At 43.9% G+C, this 22,279-nt stretch overlaps 1 protein-coding gene across 1 annotated transcript in view; it reads right to left on the bottom strand.

Annotated features, from left to right (window-relative positions):
• The window catches only part of LOC115105548 (autism susceptibility gene 2 protein-like), a 540,119-nt gene that overhangs the window by 420,256 nt on the left and 97,584 nt on the right, over positions 1–22,279 (bottom strand). Inside the window, 1 exon segment of the mRNA XM_029627721.2 lies at positions 16,099–16,374. Within this exon segment, the coding sequence (XP_029483581.2) occupies positions 16,099–16,374 (276 nt within the window).

Below are 22,279 nucleotides of genomic sequence, written 5' to 3'. Positions count from 1 at the left end.
CACACCCATTTGTTGGTATGTGTGAAAAGGTTAAATGGAAGAAGTTTGGAACCACCAAGACACTTCCTAGAGCTGACCGCCTGGCCAAACTGCGCAATCGGGGGAGAGGGGCCTTGGTCAGGGAGGTGACCAAGAACCCGATAATCACTCTGACAGAGCTCTAGAGTTCCTCTGTGGAGATGGGATAACCTTCCAGAAGGACAACCATCTCTGCAGCACTCCACCAATTAGGCCTTGGCTGGACGGAAGCCACTCCTCAGTAAAAGGCACATGACAGCCCACTTGGAGATTGCCAAAAGGCACTTAAAGATTATAAGACCATGAGAAACAAGATTCTCTGGTCTGATGAAACCATATTGAACTCTTTAGCCTGAATGTCAAGTGTCACAACTGGAAGAAACATGGCACCATCCCTACGTTGAAGCATGGTGATGGCCGCATCATACTGTGGGGATGATTTTCAGCGGCAGGGACTGGCAGACTAGTCAGGGGTGAAGGTTCACCTTCCAACAGGACAACAACCCTAAGCACACAGCCAAGACAACACAGGAGTGGCTTTGGGACAAGTCCTTGAGTGGCCCAACCAGAGCCCGGACTTGTACCCAATCTAACATCTCTGGAGAGACCTGAAAATAGCTGTGCAGCAATGCTCCCCATCCACCTGACAGAGCTTGAGAGGATCTGCAGAGAAGCAAACTCCCCAAATACAGGTGTGCCAAGCTTATAGCGTCATACCCAAGAAGATTCAAGGCTGGAATCGCTGCATCAATAAAGTACTGAGTAAAGGGTCTGAATACTTAAGTAAATGTAATATTTCAGGTTTTATTTTTAATACATTTACAAAAATGTCTAAAAACCTGTTTTTGCTTCGTCATTATGGGGATTGACGAGGAAAAAAATCAAATGTAATCAATTTTGTTAGGCTGTAACGTAACAAAATGTGGGAAAAGTCAAGGGGTCTGAATACGTTCTGAAGGCACCGTATATATTAGGCGGTGTCAGAGGAAAGCACAAAAAATTGTCACTGCTGCTACTTAATGTTTATTATCTATGCATAGTCACCTTACCCCTACATACATGTACAAATGACCTGGACTAACCTGTACCCCCGCACATTGACTCCGCTAGCCCCTGTATATAGCCTGTTATTTAATTGTGTTACTTTTTATTTTAAAAATTACTTTTGTTTATTTAGTAAATATTTTCTTAACTCTATTTCTTGAACTGCATTATTGGTTAAGGGCTTGTAAGTAAGCATTTCATGGTAAGGTCTACTACTGTCATGTATTGTCATGTTATGTCTTGTTCCTGTTCTTTCTCTTCACTTCGTTTCCCCCTGCTGGTCGTATTAGGTTACCTTCTCTCCCTTTCCTTCCCCCAGCTGTTCCTCATCTCCTCTAACTACCTCGTTTACTCTCTCCCACCTGTTCCCTTTTTTCCCTCTGATTAGGTCTCTATTTCTCTCTCTGTTTCTGCTTCTGTCTTTGTCAGATTCTCGTTTGCTTCACCCTTGTCCCGTCCTGTCGTAATCTGCCTCTTCATCAGATGCTATGTGTGATCAGGTACCTCTGTCCTCTACAACCCGCGCCTACCCGGAGAGACCAGCAGTCTGTTGCCGCTAACCCTGCTATTCTCCTCTGCTGCTAGAAGGGGACTCTCCTGTAAAGATCAGAGGACTTTATGATTTATTTGTCGCCCTCTCTGCGGGTTGTCTATTTTGTCAACCGATACATCTGAAGAGGATTTATGTCTTCCCTGTGTTTGGACATTAAAAGACTCTGTTTCTGTTAAACCGCTTTTGGGTCCTCACTCACCTGCATAACAGAAGAATCTGACCAAGAATGGACCCAGCGACTTCGGATCCTCTCCACTCAGCCGTCGAGATCCAGGGAGCGATGCTAGGCAGACACGAGCAGGAATTGTCTGCTGCTCGACATGCCGTTGAGACCCTGGCCGCCCAAGTCTCCGACCTCTCGAAACATATTCACCATCTCCGCCTCGATCCACCGGCTACTTCCAGGGCTTCCGAGTCTCCGGAGCCCAGAATTAATAACCCGCCGTGTTACTCTGGGGAGCCCACAGAATGCCGCTCGTTCCTCACCCAGTGTGATATTGTGTTTTCTCTCCAGCCCAACACGTACTCCAGGGGCACAGCTCGTACGCCTACGTCATATCTCTCCTTACTGGACGGGCTCGTGAGTGGGGCACGGCAATCTGGGAGGCGAGGGCTGAGTGTACTAACCAGTATCAGAACTTTAAGGAGGAGATGATACGGGTTTTTGATCGTTCTGTTTTTGGGGAAGAAGCTTCCAGGGCCCTGTCTTCCCTATGTCAAGGTAATCGATCCATAACTGATTACTCTATAGAGTTTCGCACTCTTGCTGCCTCCAGTGACTGGAACGAGCCGGCTTTGCTCGCTCGTTTTCTGGAGGGTCTCCGCGGGAGGTAAAGGATGAGATTCTCTCCCGGGAGGTTCCTTCCAGCGTGGATTCCTTGATTGAACTCGCTATTCGCATAGAACGACGGGTTGATCTTCGTCACCGAGCTCGTGGAAGGGAGCTCGCGTTATCCGTTGCCCCCCTCTCCGCATCACTACCATCTTTCTCCACTGGCTCAGGTGCTGAGCCTATGCAGCTGGGGGGTATTCGCATCTCGACTAAGGAGAGGGAACGGAGAATCACCAACCGCCTCTGTCTCTATTGCGGTTCCGCTGGTCATTTTGTCATTTCATGTCCAGTAAAAGCCAGAGCTCATCAGTAAGCAGAGGGCTACTGGTGAGCGCTACTACTCAGGTCTCTCCTTCAAGATCCTGTACTACCTTGTCGGTCCATCTACGCTGGACCGGTTCGGCAGCTTCCTGCAGTGCCTTGATAGACTCTGGGGCGGAGGGCTGTTTTATGGACGAAGCCTGGGCTCGGGAACATGACATTCCTCTCAGACAGTTAGGGGAGCCCACGGCCTTGTTCGCCTTGGATGGTAGTCCTCTCCCCAGGATTCAGCGTGAAACGCTACCTTTAACCCTCACTGTCTCTGGTAATCATAGCGAAACCATTTATTTTTTTATTTTTCGTTCACCTTTTACACCTGTTGTTTTGGGCCATCCCTGGCTAGTGTGTCATAATCCTTCTATTAATTGGTCTAGTAATTCTATCCTCTCCTGGAACGTCTCTTGTCATGTGAAGTGTTTAATGTCTGCTATCACTCCTGTTTCCTCTGTTTCTTCTTCACAGGAGGAGCCTGGTGATTTGACAGGGGTGCCGGAGGAATATCACGATCTGCGCACGGTGTTCAGTCGGTCCAGGGCCACCTCCCTTCCTCCGCACCGGTCGTATGATTGTAGTATTGATCTCCTTCCGGGAACCACTCCCCCCCCGGGGTAGACTATACTCTCTGTCGGCTCCCGAACGTAAGGCTCTCGAAGATTATTTGTCTGTAGCTCTCGACGCCGGTACCGTAGTCCCTTCCTCCTCTCCCGCCGGAGCGGGGTTTTTTTTTGTTAAGAAAAAGGACGGGACCCCTGCGCCCCTGCGTGGATTATCGAGGGCTGAATGACATAACGGTTAAGAATCGTTATCCGCTTCCCCTTATGCCTTCAGCCTTCGAGATCCTGCAGGGAGCCAGGTTTTTCACTAAGTTGGACCTTCGTAACACTTACCATCTCGTGCGCATCAGGGAGGGGGACGAGTGGAAAACGGCGTTTAACACTCCGTTAGGGCACTTTGAATACCGGGTTCTGCCGTTCGGCCTCGCCAACTTTCCAGCTGTCTTTCAGGCATTAGTGAATGATGTACTGAGAGACATGCTGAACATCTTTGTTTTCGTTTACCTTGACGATACGTTCGACGTGTCCTCCAGCGCCTTTTAGAGAATTGTCTTTATGTGAAGGCTGAGAAGTGCTCTTTTCATGCCTCCTCCGTCACATTTCTCGGTTCTGTTATTTCCGCTGAAGGCATTAAGATGGATCCCGCTAAGGTCCAAGCTGTCAGCGATTGGCCCGTCCCTAAGTCACGTGTCGAGCTGCAGCGCTTTCTCGGCTTCGCGAATTTCTATCGTCGTTTCATCTGTAATTTCGGTCAGGTGGCAGCTCCTCTCACAGCCCTTACTTCTGTCAAGACGTGCTTTAAGTGGTCCGTTTCTGCCCAGGGAGCTTTTGATCTCCTCAAGAAGCGTTTTACATCCGCACCTATCCTTGTTACACCTGACGTCTCTAGACAGTTCATTGTCGAGGTTGACGCGTCAGAGGTGGGCGTGGGAGCCATTCTTTCCCAGCACTCCCATTCTGACGACAAGGTCCACCCTTGCGCGTATTTTTCTCATCGCCTGTCACCGTCGGAACGTAACTATGATGTGGGAAACCGCGAACTGCTCGCCATCCGCTTAGCCCTAGGCGAATGGCGACAGTGGTTGGAGGGGGCGACCGTTCCTTTTGTCGTTTGGACTGACCATAGGAACCTTGAGTACATCCGTTCTGCCAAACGACTTAATGCGCGTCAGGCTCGTTGGGCGCTGTTTTTCGCTCGTTTCGAGTTCGTTATTTCTTATCGTCCGGGCTCTAAGAACACCAAGCCTGATGCTTTATCCCGTCTCTTCAGTTCTTCAGTAGCCTCCACCGACCCCGAGGGGATTCTCCCTGAGGGGCGTGTTGTCGGGTTGACTGTCTGGGGAATTGAGAGGCAGGTAAAGCAAGCACTCACTCACACTCCGTCGCCGCGCGCTTGTCCTAGGAACCTTCTTTTCGTTCCCGTTCCTACTCGTCTGGCCGTTCTTCAGTGGGCTCACTCTGCCAAGTTAGCTGGCCACCCCGGCGTTCGGGGTACGCTTGCTTCTATTCGCCAGCGTTTTTGGTGGCCCACTCAGGAGCGTGACACGCGTCGTTTTGTGGCTGGTTGTTCGGACTGCGCGCAGACTAAGTCCGGTAACTCCCCTCCTGCCAGCCGTCTCAGACCGCTTTCCATTCCCTCTCGACCGTGGTCTCACATCGCCTTAGACTTTATTACCGGACTGCCTTCGTCAGCGGGGAAGACTGTTATTCTAACGGTTGTCGATAGGTTCTCTAAGGCGGCTCATTTTATTCCCCTCGCTAAGCTTCCTTCTGCTAAAGAGACGGCACAAATCATCATTGAGAATGTTTTCAGAATTCATGGCCTTCCGTCAGACGCCGTTTCGGACAGGGGTCCGCAATTCACGTCTCAATTTTGGAGGGAGTTTTGCCGTTTGATTGGGGCTTCCGTCAGTCTCTCTTCCGGTTTTCACCCCCAGTCTAACGGTCAAGCAGAACGGGCCAATCAGACTATTGGTCGCATCTTACGCAGTCTTTCTTTTCGTAACCCTGCGTCTTGGGCAGAACAGCTCCCCTGGGCAGAATACGCTCACAACTCGCTTCCTTCGTCTGCGACCGGGCTATCTCCTTTTCAGAGTAGCCTCGGTACCAGCCTCCTCTGTTCTCGTCCCAGCTCGCCGAGTCCAGCGTCCCCTCCGCTCAGGCTTTTGTCCAACGTTGTGAGCGCACCTGGAAGAGGGTCAGGTCTGCACTTTGCCGTTATAGGGCGCAGACTGTGAGAGCCGCTAATAAGCGTAGGGACTAAGAGTCCTAGATATTGTCGCGGTCAGAGAGTATGGCTCTCCACTCAAAACCTTCCCCTTAAGACAGCTTCTCGCAAGTTGACCCCGCGGTTCATTGGTCCGTTCCGTATTTCTCAGGTCATTAATCCTGTCGCAGTGCGACTTCTTCTTCCGCGACATCTTCGTCGCGTCCACCCGGTCTTCCATGTCTCCTGTGTTAAGCCCTTTCTTCGCGCCCCGTTCGTCTCCCCCCATCCTTGTCGAGGGCGCACCTATCTACAGGGTCCGTAAGATTTTGGACATGCGTCCTCGGGGCCGTGGTCATCAGTACCTAGTGGATTGGGAGGGGTACGGTCCTGAGGAAAGGAGTTGGGTTCCATCTCGGGACGTGCTGGACCGTTCGCTGATCGATGATTTCCTCCGTTGCCACCAGGTTTCCTCCTCGAGTGCGCCAGGAGGCGCTCGGTGAGTGGGGGTACTGTCATGTATTGTCATGTTATGTCTTGTTCCTGTTCTTTCTCTTCACTTCGTTTCCCCCTGCTGGTCGTATTAGGTTACCTTCTCTCCCTTTCCTTCCCCCAGCTGTTCCTCATCTCCTCTAACTACCTCGTTTACTCTCTCCCACCTGTTCCCTTTTTTCCCTCTGATTAGGTCTCTATTTCTCTCTCTGTTTCTGCTTCTGTCTTTGTCAGATTCTCGTTTGCTTCACCCTTGTCCCGTCCTGTCGTAATCTGCCTCTTCATCAGATGCTACGTGTGATCAGGTACCTCTGTCCTCTACAACCCGCGCCTACCCGGAGAGACCAGCAGTCTGTTGCCGCTAACCCTGCTATTCTCCTCTGCTGCTAGAAGGGGACTCTCCTGTAAAGATCAGAGGACTTTATGATTTATTTGTCGCCCTCTCTGCGGGTTGTCTATTTTGTCAACCGATACATCTGAAGAGGATTTATGTCTTCCCTGTGTTTGGACATTAAAAGACTCTGTTTCTGTTAAACCGCTTTTGGGTCCTCACTCACCTGCATAACACTACACCTGTTGTATTCTGCACATGTGACAATTACAATTAGATTTGATAAAGATAGATACTGTCTGTGGAGGCCCTAACTTCACATTCTCTCAAGATGTTGAAATAAATAAATCATATTCTCCAATCCTTTTCCCGAGTCAAAATGTTGCCTACATTTGGTGTACCATTTTACAGCAAGAAATGCTTAATTCTGCAAGAGTTCATATTAAGGCTATGTGAGAGGTTATAGACCTACAGTCAGTGTCCAATTTCCAATTAACCCAGCAAAACAGTAGGCTACAGTTCCCTTGATGTGCCATAGGCCTATTTGATGTCCCCCGTCTTGTGACTGTTGAATTTTGTATAGTGCCTCACAATCATCATACATAACGTAGCTGGCACCACTATCACATCTTCACCAAATCTTTCCAAAACATGACTTTTCTCGCCTTCGCTTCTCTTTATTTCCTACTCTCCATTTCACAGCTTTTTTCTTATTGAATTAAACTCTGACATTGTCCCTTTTACCTCCGTGGAGTGATGTACATGTTCCTGCCTTTCCCAGAAGCTATCCGGCGCGTGTACAGTTAGGCTCTAAAGCTTAGGCTTACGCACTAATGCCAGGTAGCCTAAAATAATGAAATACAAACCTCAATGTAGCCTATACAGTGTACAAAACATTAGGAAAAACATCATGCTCTGTCATGACATAGACTGACCAGTTGAATCCAGGTGAAAGCTATGATCCCTTATTGATGTCACCTGTTAAATCCACTTCAATCAGTGTAGATGAAGGGGATGAGACAGGTTAAAGAAGGATTTTTAAGCCTTGAGACAATTGAGACATGGATTGTGTATGTGTGTCATTCAGATTTAGCTGTCTTTGAAAGGAGTATGGTAGTAGGTGCCAGGCGCATCAGTTTGCAGTTTCCTGTGTGTATCAAGAATGGTCCACCACCTAAAGAACATCCAGCCAACTTGACACAACTGTGGGAAGCATTGGAGTCAACATGGCCCAGGATCCCTGCGGAACACTTGACAGCTTGTAGAGTCCAAGTCCCGACGAACTGAGGCTGTTCTGAGAGCAAGAAAGGTGCAACTCAATATTAGGAAGGTGTTCCTAATGTTTTGTACACTTACGCCTGCCACCCACCCGCCCTTTATCCACACAATTTTTCATGACCCTAAACCCGCCTGCTCCGCGGACATAACCGCGGGACTGCGAAATATGCACTATACTGCATTTGTACTATGTTCATCTCTGCACAACACTGTATATATTCACCATGGCAGTATCCCTCCCCATGCTTATATAGATATATCCCCTCTATAAATTGTATATTCCCTCTGTAATCAGCCTATACTCCAGAGTTGTATGTTATGTTTACTGTACCGATATTGCATACTCTGTATGATGTCTATGAGGACTTGTGTCTGTATTCCGTTTGTAAAGTGTCTACTGCTGGCAGCACCGTCTCACTAAAGTAAATTGTGGGTATGTGTAAGTGTACTTGGTGAATAAAGGTGATTCTGATGAAGTAGTACTCACAAAGAGCTACATATACTACAACTGATGGTGTTTCAACTGATTGAACTTTCACTATGCAGACTGAACAGTAGCCTACTCTACCAGACTACAACAACAGCACACAGATGCACTGTCACTATAAATCACAGATTGTTCCACAATGAAAAATAGCAGTAGCGATAAACTATGTACATAGACTTGAACCAACAAATTTGCTGCTGTGCACCCATCAATTTTTTGTAGAAATGCTGCTGTGCACCCATCCATTTTTTTGCAGAAATGCTGCTGTGCACCCATCCATTTTTTTTGCAGAAATGCTGCTGTGCACCCATCCATTTTTTTGCAGAAATGCTGCTGTGCACCCATCCATTTTTTTGCAGAAATGCTGCTGTGCACCTATCCATTTTTGCAGAAATGCTGCTGTGCACCTATCCATTTTTTGCAGAAATGCTGCTGTGCACCTATCCATTTTTTGCAGAAATGCTGCTGTGCACCCATCCATTTTTTTGCAGAAATGCTGCTGTGCACCCATCCATTTTTTTGCAGAAATGCTGCTGTGCACCTATCCATTTTTGCAGAAATGCTGCTGTGCACCTATCCATTTTTTGCAGAAATGCTGCTGTGCACCTATCCATTTTTTGCAGAAATGCTGCTGTGCACCTATCCATTTTCACCACCGACAATGCCCCCCTTAGCTGTGCTCTTTATTTCAGCACAGAGCAACATGTCAGAAGCTGTTCCAAGCATTTCTGTATTTTACCCCCGACCAGACAATATCTGGAAGTTCAGGACATTGGGTTCGTGCCAGCCAGATATAGAAAAATATTGCCTGGCTGGAATCTGTGTGGTGCGGAACAGGCAAAACAAGAAAAAACACCTCTCATTGAAGTCCTTTCTAAACTAGCTCTCCTCTCATTTCCTTTCCTCTCTTTTTTTCAAACTATCTCTGCTCTCCTCTTCAAACTATATCCCCTCCCCTAATTACAGGCCTTTGGAGCGGTGAAAAGATAATATTTCTGCTGTGGAATAACTGGGAGGAGGAGAATGTCTTCATTCCGTTTAAAGGACAATGGAGGCCACAGAGGGCAGAGACAATGATATTTCCAATTTTGCATATGTCATGAAGCATGACAGATTGGAGTGTTATTGGAGCTGAGTGGGATATGCTAATGCTCACTTGGCTGAAATCAAAACAGACTGTCTGGCTCCTTGAGGGGAGGGTCAGAAACAGTGTGGTTATAAAAAAAAATACCGTTATAATAATTATCATCACTGTTGCCATCATCGTTGTCATCATCATGTCTGTTGACCCTGTCTTTAGCAGGAGGATTTACTAGAGGGTATCCTATCCCGTTGACAGTGCCAACACCCTTTGCCATTCACCCCTGCTGGTTCGAATTGGAACCAAATAAGGTTTTTCAGAGCAATGCCATAGGGGAACCATTTTAGGTTATCTGAAAAACCTTAAATTGGTTCTTTGAAGCCATATTTGCATATTTCCCAGGGTGCCTTTCAGATTAATTACCAGTACCACCCTTGACTGTGTTTTCTAGTGACAGAGACATAGTTTTTGCATTCCTTCATTCTCAGTCCAGTGACCTTCACAAGCTGAGATCCTAAATGATCCTAAACTGAGATCCTAAATGATCCTAAACTGAGATCCTAAATGATCTCCACACCGGTTGGCAACAAAGTTGCTTTTATGTTTCTAGCTTGATTTTCTGAATAAAACTGGAATTGTGGGTGATTTAAAAAAAACTGCACTGTTGGTTAGGGGCTCGTAAGCAAGCATTTCACTGTAATGTCTACACCTGTTGTATTCGGCACATGTGACTAATAGCATTTGTTTTGATTTTCATTCAGCAACACAGGTATTCCTACCTCACAACTAGTGCCAGGATCATGCTGCTGTGGACAGTGCCAATGATAATCACGAAAACTAGAGCTACTGGTAAGTGAAACTAGTTAGCAAGCTAGCTAGTTAGCTAATTTAGCTGGCTAGCAAACAGCTGTGGAGAGATTCACACATGGCTAAATGTGCCAACTGATGGTGTAGGTCACTACAGTATAGTAAAGAAAAACGTTTGCATACTTTCTTGCAACCATTGATGGAGTTGTTAGCTTACTAATTGTTTCCCTCTTGGATGTTGTGTTTTCTATTGCAACCTTTGGATGGCAAATGTATTTTATAATTCAACATGGGCTAACTAGCTGTTGAGGGTCAATTTATCCAGACAAGTGTTTGCACTGCAAGACCGACGTCAAGCAGATAACGGCATTGATGCACCACAGTATATTGTTATCTAGCTATGCCATTTAAATTGCATGTTACTGCTGTTACGATAGTTGACTCGACTTGTAAATTGTTAGATTTATAATACTGCAGCCTACATGCTTGTTGTAACTAGAATAGGCCTACTGGTTGATATGGATCAAAGGGTCGCTGGCCCAGCAGCTGCTTGACAACTCTCAGGTACGATAGACTCTACAGCATATTATGACGTCTTGCCTGGAGTTTTTATTGGCCCAACAAAACAAAATATAAATGTAAACAAAATCACGACACTTACTGAGTCTGGCTTTAAATAGGGATGGACACACTAGGCTTTAGAACACAAGTTAACTGTAAATCGCCATATTGGCATTGTTGCATCACTGGCAGGAGTGTTTTGGAATTCCTGAGTTTACTGAGACCAGTGAATTCAGGACGCCAACATAATTTGTTGGTGTCAAACCACATATGAAAACATGATACATATTTTGAAAGCTGAGAAACAGCCTTTCCAGATGATATGACATACAATAGCACCACATCAATAAAATGGTAATTAGTCAAGAAAAAATACCGCTTTTTACCCAAACAACTGCCATTTACACAACTTCCTGAAGATAGAGAAACACTTGGAGCCCATTGACTCTTCCTTATTTTGTAAGGATTGAAAATCTGAAGTAAGAATAGAAATACCTTTAACTGAACAGTGGTATTTGTCTAGAATTCTATGAATGTTCCGTGATCAGACACTTTCTTCTCTGGATAGTATATTAAACACATATATGCACCAAAACATATTACAAATGGCATTTAGTCTTTCATATTATAAGGAAAGGCATACTGTACACAAGTACTATAATATGAATAAAACAATAACTTTTTTGAAAGAATAAGGTTAGGGGAATACATTGTCTCATTCAAACCTGAAAACAAAGTGCAAGTTACATCGCTATCATAACCAAAACATTATATACAACATTCATCGCTGACCTCTTGAAGCACACAGATAAAAAAATAATCTGTGGGACATCTTATGGGACTTTATCAGCTGTGGCCAGTAATAAGAGAACCCAGTAGCATAACGAAACAGTCTGAAACATGCATTGACAACATCTATGTATCTAACCCTGACCATTACAAGCTGAGGAGTTTCATTAGCATGGGGTCCATCTGACCATAACATCATGATGACCTGCAGCAAAGAGAGACTAGAGGAGGGGAAAGCTCTAACAAAAGCACAGATCTCGCAAAAGCTATAACAAGCAGTCTTTCATAGAATTCCTCAAGTTAGCCCAATAGGAAAGATTCCTGCAACAACGTGAATGAGGCCCGGTAAGCCTTTGGAGAGATCTTCTAACAGGTCGCAAACCTTCATTCACCGCTCCGGCATAGAAAAGTGAAACAAAAAGTCACTCGACCTCCTTGACTGACAACATCAAGACCCTGATGAGTCTGCTGCTCGGCTAAAAGTGATGAAAACAAAGGCTGAAAATGACTGGGAAGAGTGCCGATGTCTCAGAAACAACGTAACTGCTGAAGTATGGAAGGAAAGGAAAAACTACTGTACTACTCAGCTGCTCTACAAAAATCCAAGGCAGACAACTGTGAAATGTGGAAAATAATCAACTATTTCACTGGCAAAGTCAAAAGATCAGACCTTCTAGAAATGACAGAAGAGTTTCATGCATACTTTGCATCTTGTGCATCCACGCTTGCTAATGAAATACAGGCTCCTTCAAAAGACCCACTTCCATATGTTTCAGAAACAGAGCATGTTTTTGAGCTATCGCTAATTGATGAAGTAACCGTCCTAAATGAACTTCTGAAGATGAAGCAGTAGAAAGCCACAGAGCCAGACAATATTCCACCTAGGCTTGTAAAGGACTCTGCCACGGTGATAGTGGGTCCACTGACTCATATCCTCAATCTGCCAATCTCAACTGGGGAGATACCATGTCAATGAAAAACTTATCTAACACCAATCTACAAGGCAGGGGATAGATCGGTTGTGGCCAACTACCGTCCAATGTTGGTAGTTGGCTGATGCACACAAAGGTTGCCAACTATTTCTCAATCAACAGCCTATTTACATCCTATTAAAGCGGCTTTAGGAAGATACACAGCACACCTACAGCAGTTCAAAAGGTTGTGGAGGACATCAAGTCGGCTTGTAATAGCCAGGAGGTCACAGCAGTACTCTTCTTGGACCTGAAGAAAGCTTTTGACTCTGTTCACCACCACACACTCCTGGGGAAACTTGCGAAAATAGGCTTTGACAGCACTGCAATTAAGTGGTTCTCATCATAATTGCAGAGTACACTGTCAGCCCAGGTACCTGTGGTGAATGGAGTATCACAAGGGAGTGTGCTTGGGCCATTGCTATTACCTTCCATCAGTGCTGGAGAAATGCTGCATATATATATGCAGATGACACAGGCCTGTACTACTCAGCAAATATTCACCAGTGAGCGTGAGGAAGCAGTGTCAAACGACATCAAACGGCAGCCGCTTGGTTTGCTGACAACAAGCTCTCCCTACACCCTCAGAAGACCAAGGCAATGCTGTTTGGCAACCCACAAAAGCTGAGACACACTGGCAAACGTATCACAACAACAGATGGGAAAAACACTTATGAACGAGTAAACGCCATAAAGTAGCTGGGGATGAAGTTGGACCCACACCTACACCGAACTGAAGATGCCAGCCAGGACACATGGAAACTGCTGTTTGGGCTTGGCGGTTTAGAAAGGGCAAGGGACTTCATCTCCAAGGACATCCTCCTGAACGATCTACCACACCATGATAACAACTCATCTGGACTACTTTGCCACAGTATGGCTTCCCACCCTACATCAGAGCAATAAGACATATCTTAAAGCATATTATCAACAGGGCTGCTCGTATCAAGACCGAGCATTCCTGAAGGAAACACACAGAGATTTTTCTGCAAAAAGCTGGAATCAAACCACTAACAGATAGGATCTATTACAACACCCTAACAACTGTTTCAAGGCGACACAGCACAAACTACCTGAATACATGTCAGGTGACCTGTTCAGGTGGGAGTCTCCACCCATCCTCCGGGGGTGCATCAGAGCAGCAGCCAAAGCCTATGAACAATGGGACCTGCACCTACTGCCACAACCATCAGCGAAAAACATGGCCTTCCAAGGCAGTCTGCAGTTCTTTGCTCTGGAAAAAACGGTTCTTATCCACACGACAGATAGCTAGTATGTCCAACTTCAAAATGGCTGTAAAAATATCTAGACAGCTATATTACATTCCACGAGGCCTATTGCCTAATACACAAAGAGTCAGAATGCAAACAAATTAAAAGCATGCAAGAGAGGCAAAATGACGAGTCACACTTCCTCCGGCTTCCCTATTTAAATCTCATCCTCTTCGTCCTTGTCTTCACCAAGTAGCGATGACCCTTCAGCACAAAAAAAAAGGGAATCATGAATGAAGGGAATTGTGTAGCTATTGTGTAGTTATCAATCGGCTTTTCACTCTAACATTTGAGAAAACATGTAACAAGTTCCTATCTGATAGTCCATAAACAAAATAATATGATAATGTACAGTGTGCCTGTAAGTAGAAAAGTCACAAAACCAGCTAGACCTGAATGATTTAGTTACCAAGCTGACTACCAAGCTGAGCTTTCAAAAGTAATTATCTAGATAGCTATCATCATAAGGGTAACATATCTGACATATCACAGATGAACCTGCACTTAATGAGATATCTAGCTATGCTATGCAGTTATCTAGCTATCTAATAATTATAGCTATTGGGATTATATCTAGCTAACGTTAGCTACATTTAAAATAACAATCCTGCAGCAGCCCTCTCTGGCTGGCTAGCTTGCTACATATCGAATCACAAGCCAGCTACCTAGGTACATTGCATCGTTTTGGCAGACTATCTACTCGGCTTGTTATAAAACATTCATTTCACAGACTCATCTTATCAATCGGAAAATATACTCTAAAATGTAAATATTATAGCTTATCTCCAACATATAAACAAATTGTATACAGATTCTTACCTTAATGTTGTTTTCCTGATCTCAATATCAAGGTTGTGAGAAACCTTTCAGGTCCAGTGGAGGTGCGACGCCTGCTGGTAGCCACGTTCATTTTCTGGTGGCCACGTTCATTTTCAGTCCCTGCGCTAAAGCTCACAATGTGCTCAATACTGCCAATGATGCATGAGGCACCAGTCATTTCTATGGTAATTCAAGACGGCGCTACCCATACCTCTAATAAATGTTGTTCAAGATCAATATCCTAAAAATAGAGATGTTTCTATGTTCAATGCACATTTACTATTTGTGGATTGAAAATATCTCTTTGCTTAGCTTTACTTATTAAAGTGTTTCCATTCCTCTTTAAGAGCTGAGGAAGAACTATTTAAGAAACGTAACTTTTTTTGTGTGTGTGGTGCCATGTCTCCCCTGAGCCCCATGCTCTAACAGCATCTCTTGTCCCCCTAACAAGTGGCTGCTCCCAGAGCTGTGGGGAGGGTCCTTCAGCTCTGGCCCTAAACACCACTTTGTGCTGCTCTCACTTGTCACAGTGGTTGTTGTCATAGCACCCCTGACTAACACACACACCCGAGTCAATAACACCCATCTGTGTGTGTACAGTATGTAATCACTTCCCTGTGTTGTTTCTTTCTGGGTTCATTAAAGCCAGGGGGAGTATAGCTCACATGATTAAAAGCCTCCTGAAGACTGACCTCTCTCCTGCTGGGATGACACAGACTGATGACAACCTTTGCTCTCCTACCTTCACACACACAACGTGTGTTTTGTGCAGCATGTGTGTGGGTGCTTTGTGTAGCATGTGTGTGTAGATGGACAGTGGGTGGTGCTGTAACTGATAGCTCTTGCTGGCAGAAAGACACCCCAGTGTCAGTGTGCCATAAATAGTCATTAGTGCAACACAATGCCCTGTGCGCACGCACACACATACACAGACACTATTCTCCTCCCCACAGACACACACACACACTACACCACAGCTAACAATAGCACCAGTGACTAATCTCTTATTGGTCCAGCAGGTTTTAAAGCCCATTATAGATAATAACACCATTCATCAATAGACAGCCGAGCAGCTGTACTATAGAGCACCAGTCGTCTGGCTGTGAGGAGGGAGTAAAGTCAGTTCAGTGTATCTCTATAAGGATAAGGCAATCTGCTACTCACAAATCTCTAGCCTTAATACTGCGTAATTACAGATGTTTTCAAAGGACAGACCTTAATGTAACATTAATTAACTGAAGCCAAGGAGACCCTCTAATGTTCAGTCACAATTAGATTCGAGTTTCTCCTAATTCAGTTGGAATGGAATTTTTATTGATTTATTTTTTACAAAGCTGCTATCAATACACCTTGCAGCCTATTATATTTTATCTGTATGAATTCAATCCCTTCTTCAAACACGTCGTCTGATAATTCAACCTGATCTTATGACCAAAAGCAAATTGTGAACACACACATCAACATTTCCTCTCCCACATTCAAGAGGATCAAACTACACATCTAGCATTGTAGTGAGCAGACAAAACCCACTATGCCAACCTGAGACCACAAACGCTAGCCTGGTCCCAACTCTGCAAGACAGTACAAACTGATCTGGGACCAGGCTACCCAAAACGCTGCTTGAGGAGAAAATAAATTGAGTGGAGGAGACAGTGTATAAACCATAATAAACCGTGTACAGACCGGCCTGTGTTTCTTCTGCAAGCTGTTCTTGTTCTTCTTCTTGCCGTAGGTGTGAAGAGCCAGGCGTGGGATGTTGTTCTCCTGGTCAGAGTGCTGGTGATGGTTGCTATGGTTGTTGTGGTTGTTAAGGTGGTTGTTGAGGGCCTTGTGGGTATCCAGGCTGAATCCATTAGGGACTTTAGGGGGCTTCTTCTTGCACAGGGGGGGCCCCGCCTGATTCTCCTCATGGTTCTCCTGGTTCTCCATGCGCTCCTGGGACTTCAGGGACAGGTCCTTCTGGAGAGGGAGAGGTGAGATGACAATTCAGTTACACTGAAACAAAGTAGACAACTTCTCATGTGACAACTCTGTGACAATAAGACAAAGTGCTTCACTTAAGCAAAGTATCTTCTGTAAAGGGAGAGAGGAGAGAAGAAAAGAGGAGAGGTGAAAACTCTGACAGTGTAAAAGTAATTCAGGGTCATGTCCTTCTGGAGAAGGGGAATGGAGAATAGAAATATCTACTTTTTTGATCTGCACTGCAGGGGAGAGGTGAAAACTCTGTTACACTGAAACAAATGAAGTACTTCTGATTAGCTTGTCGCTGGAGCGTACTAAAAGCAATTACATGAATTCAAATATATTCATAATCCTGACTAAATAAGCCCCTACACCTGAGAAAGAGAGCTCATTATGATGAAAATCAAAGCTAGGCTTAAAGATGGATAACATATTCACATTGACAAATGCCATTTGAGAAGTACGCTTACTAGCTACTCCAATGAGCAGTACCGAGAGAGACTGTTCTTCTCCCCTACTGAGGCCCCCGTGGGTAGTTCAGCTCTAACAACATAGCATCTCTAGGTACAGTAGATGATAGCACCACACTATCTGTCTGAGATTAACCACACATCTATTAGAGCATGGCTGCCAATGAAGGCATTGAGCGTTGGAAACAGAGCCACCAGCACACACCCACATCGACAAAAACAGACACACATACACAAACTAGTATAGCAATGAAATACTTAAATTGAAGTTCTGTCAACACTCCCACATCCCCTGGTAAAATAGTGGGCACTTTGTGGGCACCTACACTACACTCCGTAACAGATGGAGAAAACAAACCATTACACGAGCCCCCACATCTCCTGTATTGTGTGCTATTTTCCAACCAGATGGGGATGTACAGTTTGACTGGGGGATTAATAACACAACTCATCTGCCACAGCGAGGCTGCGTACTGTACTGGAGCCATCAAGGCTAAAGTTATGGAACAAATAATTTATCTGTAAGGGGACTCATTTTGTTCCAGGCCTGTAGTAGTAGCAGCAGGCCAAGGAGCCACTTGTGTAATACAGTCCAATAAAGACTGAGTGGGGCAGCCATGATGACACTTTAGTGTGGAGATTTAGTCGCAGAGCCAATAGTGTACTGCCAAGGGAAAGTGGGAAACTGCCATGGCTACCCTAATGATGTGTCAATGCCCTGTGAAACGCAGATCTTTGACAACATGCTTGGAGGAGTCTACATTATTACCCTTTAACAGACCTGATAGGAGTATTTGTGTGGACATATGGATTGGTTAAATGGGAGAGGAGTGATAATTAGGAGGTATGTCCCTATTCAAGTCAAGAGGGGAGTGAGCGACCCTCTCCAATTCTGGATCATTCCACTACCTCTTCCACAACCTTGCAGTCTCTCTCCCCCTCTACCTACCCCCTTTCGCTCTCTTTTCATCTTTTTCTATTCCATCCCTGGGTTGTTTTTCTGAGCACAGCCTTGCCCGTCACCATCCCAGGGTGCCTCTGTCTGTCTAGAGCTGCAGAAGACTACAGGGTTTGGAGGGAGTTCAATAGGATGCGTGTTACACAGCAAGACTACGACCAAAACCATAAAGAATAAGGATATTTGTGCTCCAGTACATCGCAGTCCACCTTCTTGTTTGACATATTGGGTGACAGTATTGACATAGTGGGTGACGTTCGGTAGACCCTGAGACACACATTAATCTTAATTAGGTCACTAACTTAAGTTTTGTTAGACTGGTTTATGGAATGAGTTTGGCTGTGGATGTGTTCCGTGTGATGCTTGGATGATGAAGTTCGCATTTATCTTTACAATAAAAGGTCAAATTGAGGAATGATGTTTAAGACCTTTATTTTCCATCAGTGCAAAAACATATGTAGATGCTGTAAAGACAACAATGCTGTTTATAAGCGTTTGTTGGGACATTGCTACTGTTCCAATCACTTATTTGAGATCGTACACTGCAGGGACCACTCAACAATGATCACAAATACGTCATCTTACGCGTCAAAGGGTTAAAGATTCTGCAATCAGAGGATCAGAAAGCTGCAGCAAGAAAGCATCAGACAAATCTGCCCCAGTGATTTTTTTTATATCAATCTTCTGCAAGGCGTCTTGCAAATCACAAGAAGAAAGTTGTTGAAATGAAAACCAAGATTCACTAGAAGTTGACGGAACTTCCATCGAGCCATCTAGAGGCTGGGAGAGAGGCAGGCATCCGACTGGCTGACAAGGGTCAATTAAACCACCATTTATTTCAAATAAAAGCCTGTTGAGATAAAATGCTGATTAAAAGCATCACTTATCTCATATTTCTCAGTAATGATGCCAGAGTCTGACACAACTTGCTAAGGCAGGGAAGAAGAGGAATTTCCACGCTTCAGTGCATTAACTGTTTTGCAAAATTTAGATGGATTACCAGCAGAGTCTAAGATAGCTATATCTAACTACTTTCTAGTTAGATATAGTTCTTTCTCGATAGAGGAAGGGCATCTATTTCTCAATTGCCTGCAAAACTGGCAATCAGCTACAGTCTCTCGAGCCTTGGCCCAGGCATGATTTCTCATCATAACAAGATCTGAAAGTTCTATAGAGAACCAAGTATTTGTTCTATTTTTTGTTTAAGGGAGTGTATTTGTCTGACAGAGAGAGAAAATAGATGAGAACAGTTCTAGAACTAATTAATGGTCAGGCATGCAGCTGAGAGGAAAGGTCAGAGTACAGTGCCTTCAGAAAGTATTCACACCCCTTGACTTTTTCCAAATGTTGTTGTGTTACTGCCTGAATTTGCATTGATTAAATTGAGACTGTTAGTCACTGGCCTACACACAATACTTCATAATGTGAAAGTGGAATTATGTTTTTAGAATCTTTTTCTAAATTAATTCATTTTAAAAGAAAAGCTGAAATTGAGTCAATAAGTATTCAATCCCTTTGTTATGGCAAGCCTAAATAAGTTCAGGTGTAGCAAGTCATCTAACAGCGAGTCACAACATAAGTTGCATGGACTCTGTGTGCAATAATAGTGTTTAACATGATTTTTTGAATGACTATTTCATGTCTGTACCCCACACATACAATTATCTGTATGGTCCCTCAGTCGAGCAGTGAACTTCAAACACAGATTCATCCACACATATCAGGGAGATTTTCCAACGCCTCGCAAAGAAGGGCGCCTATTGGTAGATGGGTAAAAAATAAAAGGCCGACATTTAGTAGGCCTTTGAGCATGGTGAAGTTATTAATTACACTTTGGATGGTGTATCATTACACCCAGTCACTAAAAAGATACAGTCGTCCTTCCTAACTCAATTGCCAGAGAGGAAGGAAACCGCTCAGGGATTTCACCATGAGGCCAATGGTGTCTTTATGGGTGTGATAGGAGAAAACTGAGGATGGATCAACAACATTGTAGTTACTCCACAATACTAACCTAATTGACAGAGTTAAAAGAATGAAGCCTGTACAGAATACAAATATCCAAAAACATGCATCCTGTTTGCAACAAGGCACTAAAGTAATACTGCACAATACTTGGCAAAGCAATTAACTTTTTGTAATACAAACTTATGTTTGGAGCAAATCCAATACAACATATTATGGAGTACCACTCTCCATATTTTCAAGCATAGTGGTGGCTGCATAATGTTATGGGTTGCTTATAATCATTAAGGACTGGGGAGTTTTTCAGGATAAAAAATGAATGGAATGGAGCTAAGCACAAACCTGGTTCAGTCTGCTTTCCACCAGACACTGGGAGATGAATTCACCTTTCAGCAGGACAATAACCTAAAGCCCAAATCTACACTTGAGTTGTTTACCAAGAAGACAGTGAATATTCCTGAGCAGCCGAGATACAGTTTTGACATAAATCTAACTGAAAATCTATGGCAAGACATGAAAATGGTTGTCTAGCAATGATCAACAACCAATTTTGAAAATAATATTGGGCAAATTCAGGTGTCGGAAGTTCTGAGAGACTTACCCAGAAATACTCTGTAATCACTGCCAAAGGTGTTTCTACAAAGTATTGACTCAGGGGTGAGAATACTTATGTCAATTAGATATTTCTATATTTAATTTAGAATACATTTGCAAACATTTCTAAAAACATGTTTAATTTTGGGGTATTGTGTGTAGAAGTGTGAAAAAAAATTTTTTTCCCTTTTTTAATTCAGGCGGTAACCCAACAAAAAGTGGAATAAGTCAAGGGGTATGAATACCTTCTGAAGGCACTGTACATATGAAAAAAAGGTTGTGGGGAATTCTGGTTCAAAAGTTTCTTTATAATTATACGAGGATCAGTGTTCATCTGTTTGGTATCTCTCATACATGCAATAGGACAGTGATCACTGAGATCATTGGCAAAGACACCGCTGGACAAGTACTTGTGGAGGTTATTTTTCGGAATTAGGTCAATCAGTGAGGAGTTTGCTAGATTTCTTCCATCAATCCAAGTTGATTTCACATATATAGCCACCCCTCCCCCTTTTTCTGCCTGTCACACCTGAAGATGTTCCATTCAGCAATGTCCTTATCCAATGTCCTTATCCGGGATCGAGCCATTTAGCCAAGTCTCTGAGAACCAAAATATCCGGGCTCATGTCATGCACCCAGATATCAAGAAGATCCATCTTTGACATCAACCTTCCAACATTGATATCTAACAGCCATAGCCCTCTACGTGATTTGAAAACAGCGGGGGTATCCATATTTATGGTATTTGAAATATAGACCTAAACTGTGTCAATTCCAATGACCGAGCTGCAGGATGATGAGGATAATGAGTTTGGTGGTTGGCTCTGATTCACTGAGCCAATATAACAAAGCTTCATTTTCGTCACGGGCAAACAAACAAATGCCGCATGCATCGACTAATCGTGTTCTCCTTTGTTTTCCACTCTCATCCAACACAAATAATGCAACATGACATGCATTGTCAGGGATGAAAGGAGTGACAAAATGACAAAGTTCTGAGGGGTTTGAGAAGGACCCATTGTGTTAGCGTGGTGTGGAGTTCTAAGCCTCTAAAAACATCTGTTGATTCTGTTGTTAAAAAACTAAAATGGTAACACTTTATTTGACACCCAGCATCATAACATTATGGCAAGGTCATAACCATGTCATAATATATCATACCAGCTGACATAACTTGTCATAACCTGTGATAATATGGTCATAACACTGTCATGACATTTTGACCTGGTGTGACATATTTTGGTATTTTATGGCTGGTTATGACATCTACATAAGAGTGTCAAAACCCACAAAACCACACAAGGCAAACCATTCCGTTACACCATAGCCTACTTGTCTTCAGTATGTTAATGTTATATCTTTTTTTTTTTTATTCACCATATTAAATTATAATTGTAATTGCGCACACATTGATGTCAGACATGCAACTACCCCAATGCTCTGTTGCTGATGACTGGGATGAATGCAGGAGAAGATTTCAGGAGAAGGAAAAGACACCCTCTTTTTACATTTACATTACATTTAAGTCATTTAGCAGACGCTCTTATCCAGAGCGACTTACAAATTTGACTGATATAAGGCCATGTACGTGATAGGCATACCTTGCGTATATGATGATGGTCATAATGCTTCTTGAGTGTCATAAAGTGTATTTTCTTAGTCCAAGTAAAGTGACACAGGATGGTCATAATGCTTCATGACAGTGTCATAAAGGGTATTTTCTACAAGTTATTTAAAATATGTTGAAAAAACAACTGTAAAGAATACATAACAACAACAACAAACGATTTAAGATACAAACTTTAAAACGAAACAAAACTTCTTGGCAGGGAAACATTTTTTTTGAGTAAATGTCGGTTTTGACACTCTAATGTAGGTGTCATAACCAGCCATAAAACAACACAATATGTCACAA

Source organism: Oncorhynchus nerka, linkage group LG22 (genome assembly GCF_034236695.1).
Source record: "Oncorhynchus nerka isolate Pitt River linkage group LG22, Oner_Uvic_2.0, whole genome shotgun sequence".
NCBI classification, from domain to species: domain Eukaryota; kingdom Metazoa; phylum Chordata; class Actinopteri; order Salmoniformes; family Salmonidae; genus Oncorhynchus; species Oncorhynchus nerka.
This window is presented reverse-complemented; position numbering and strand designations above follow the sequence as displayed.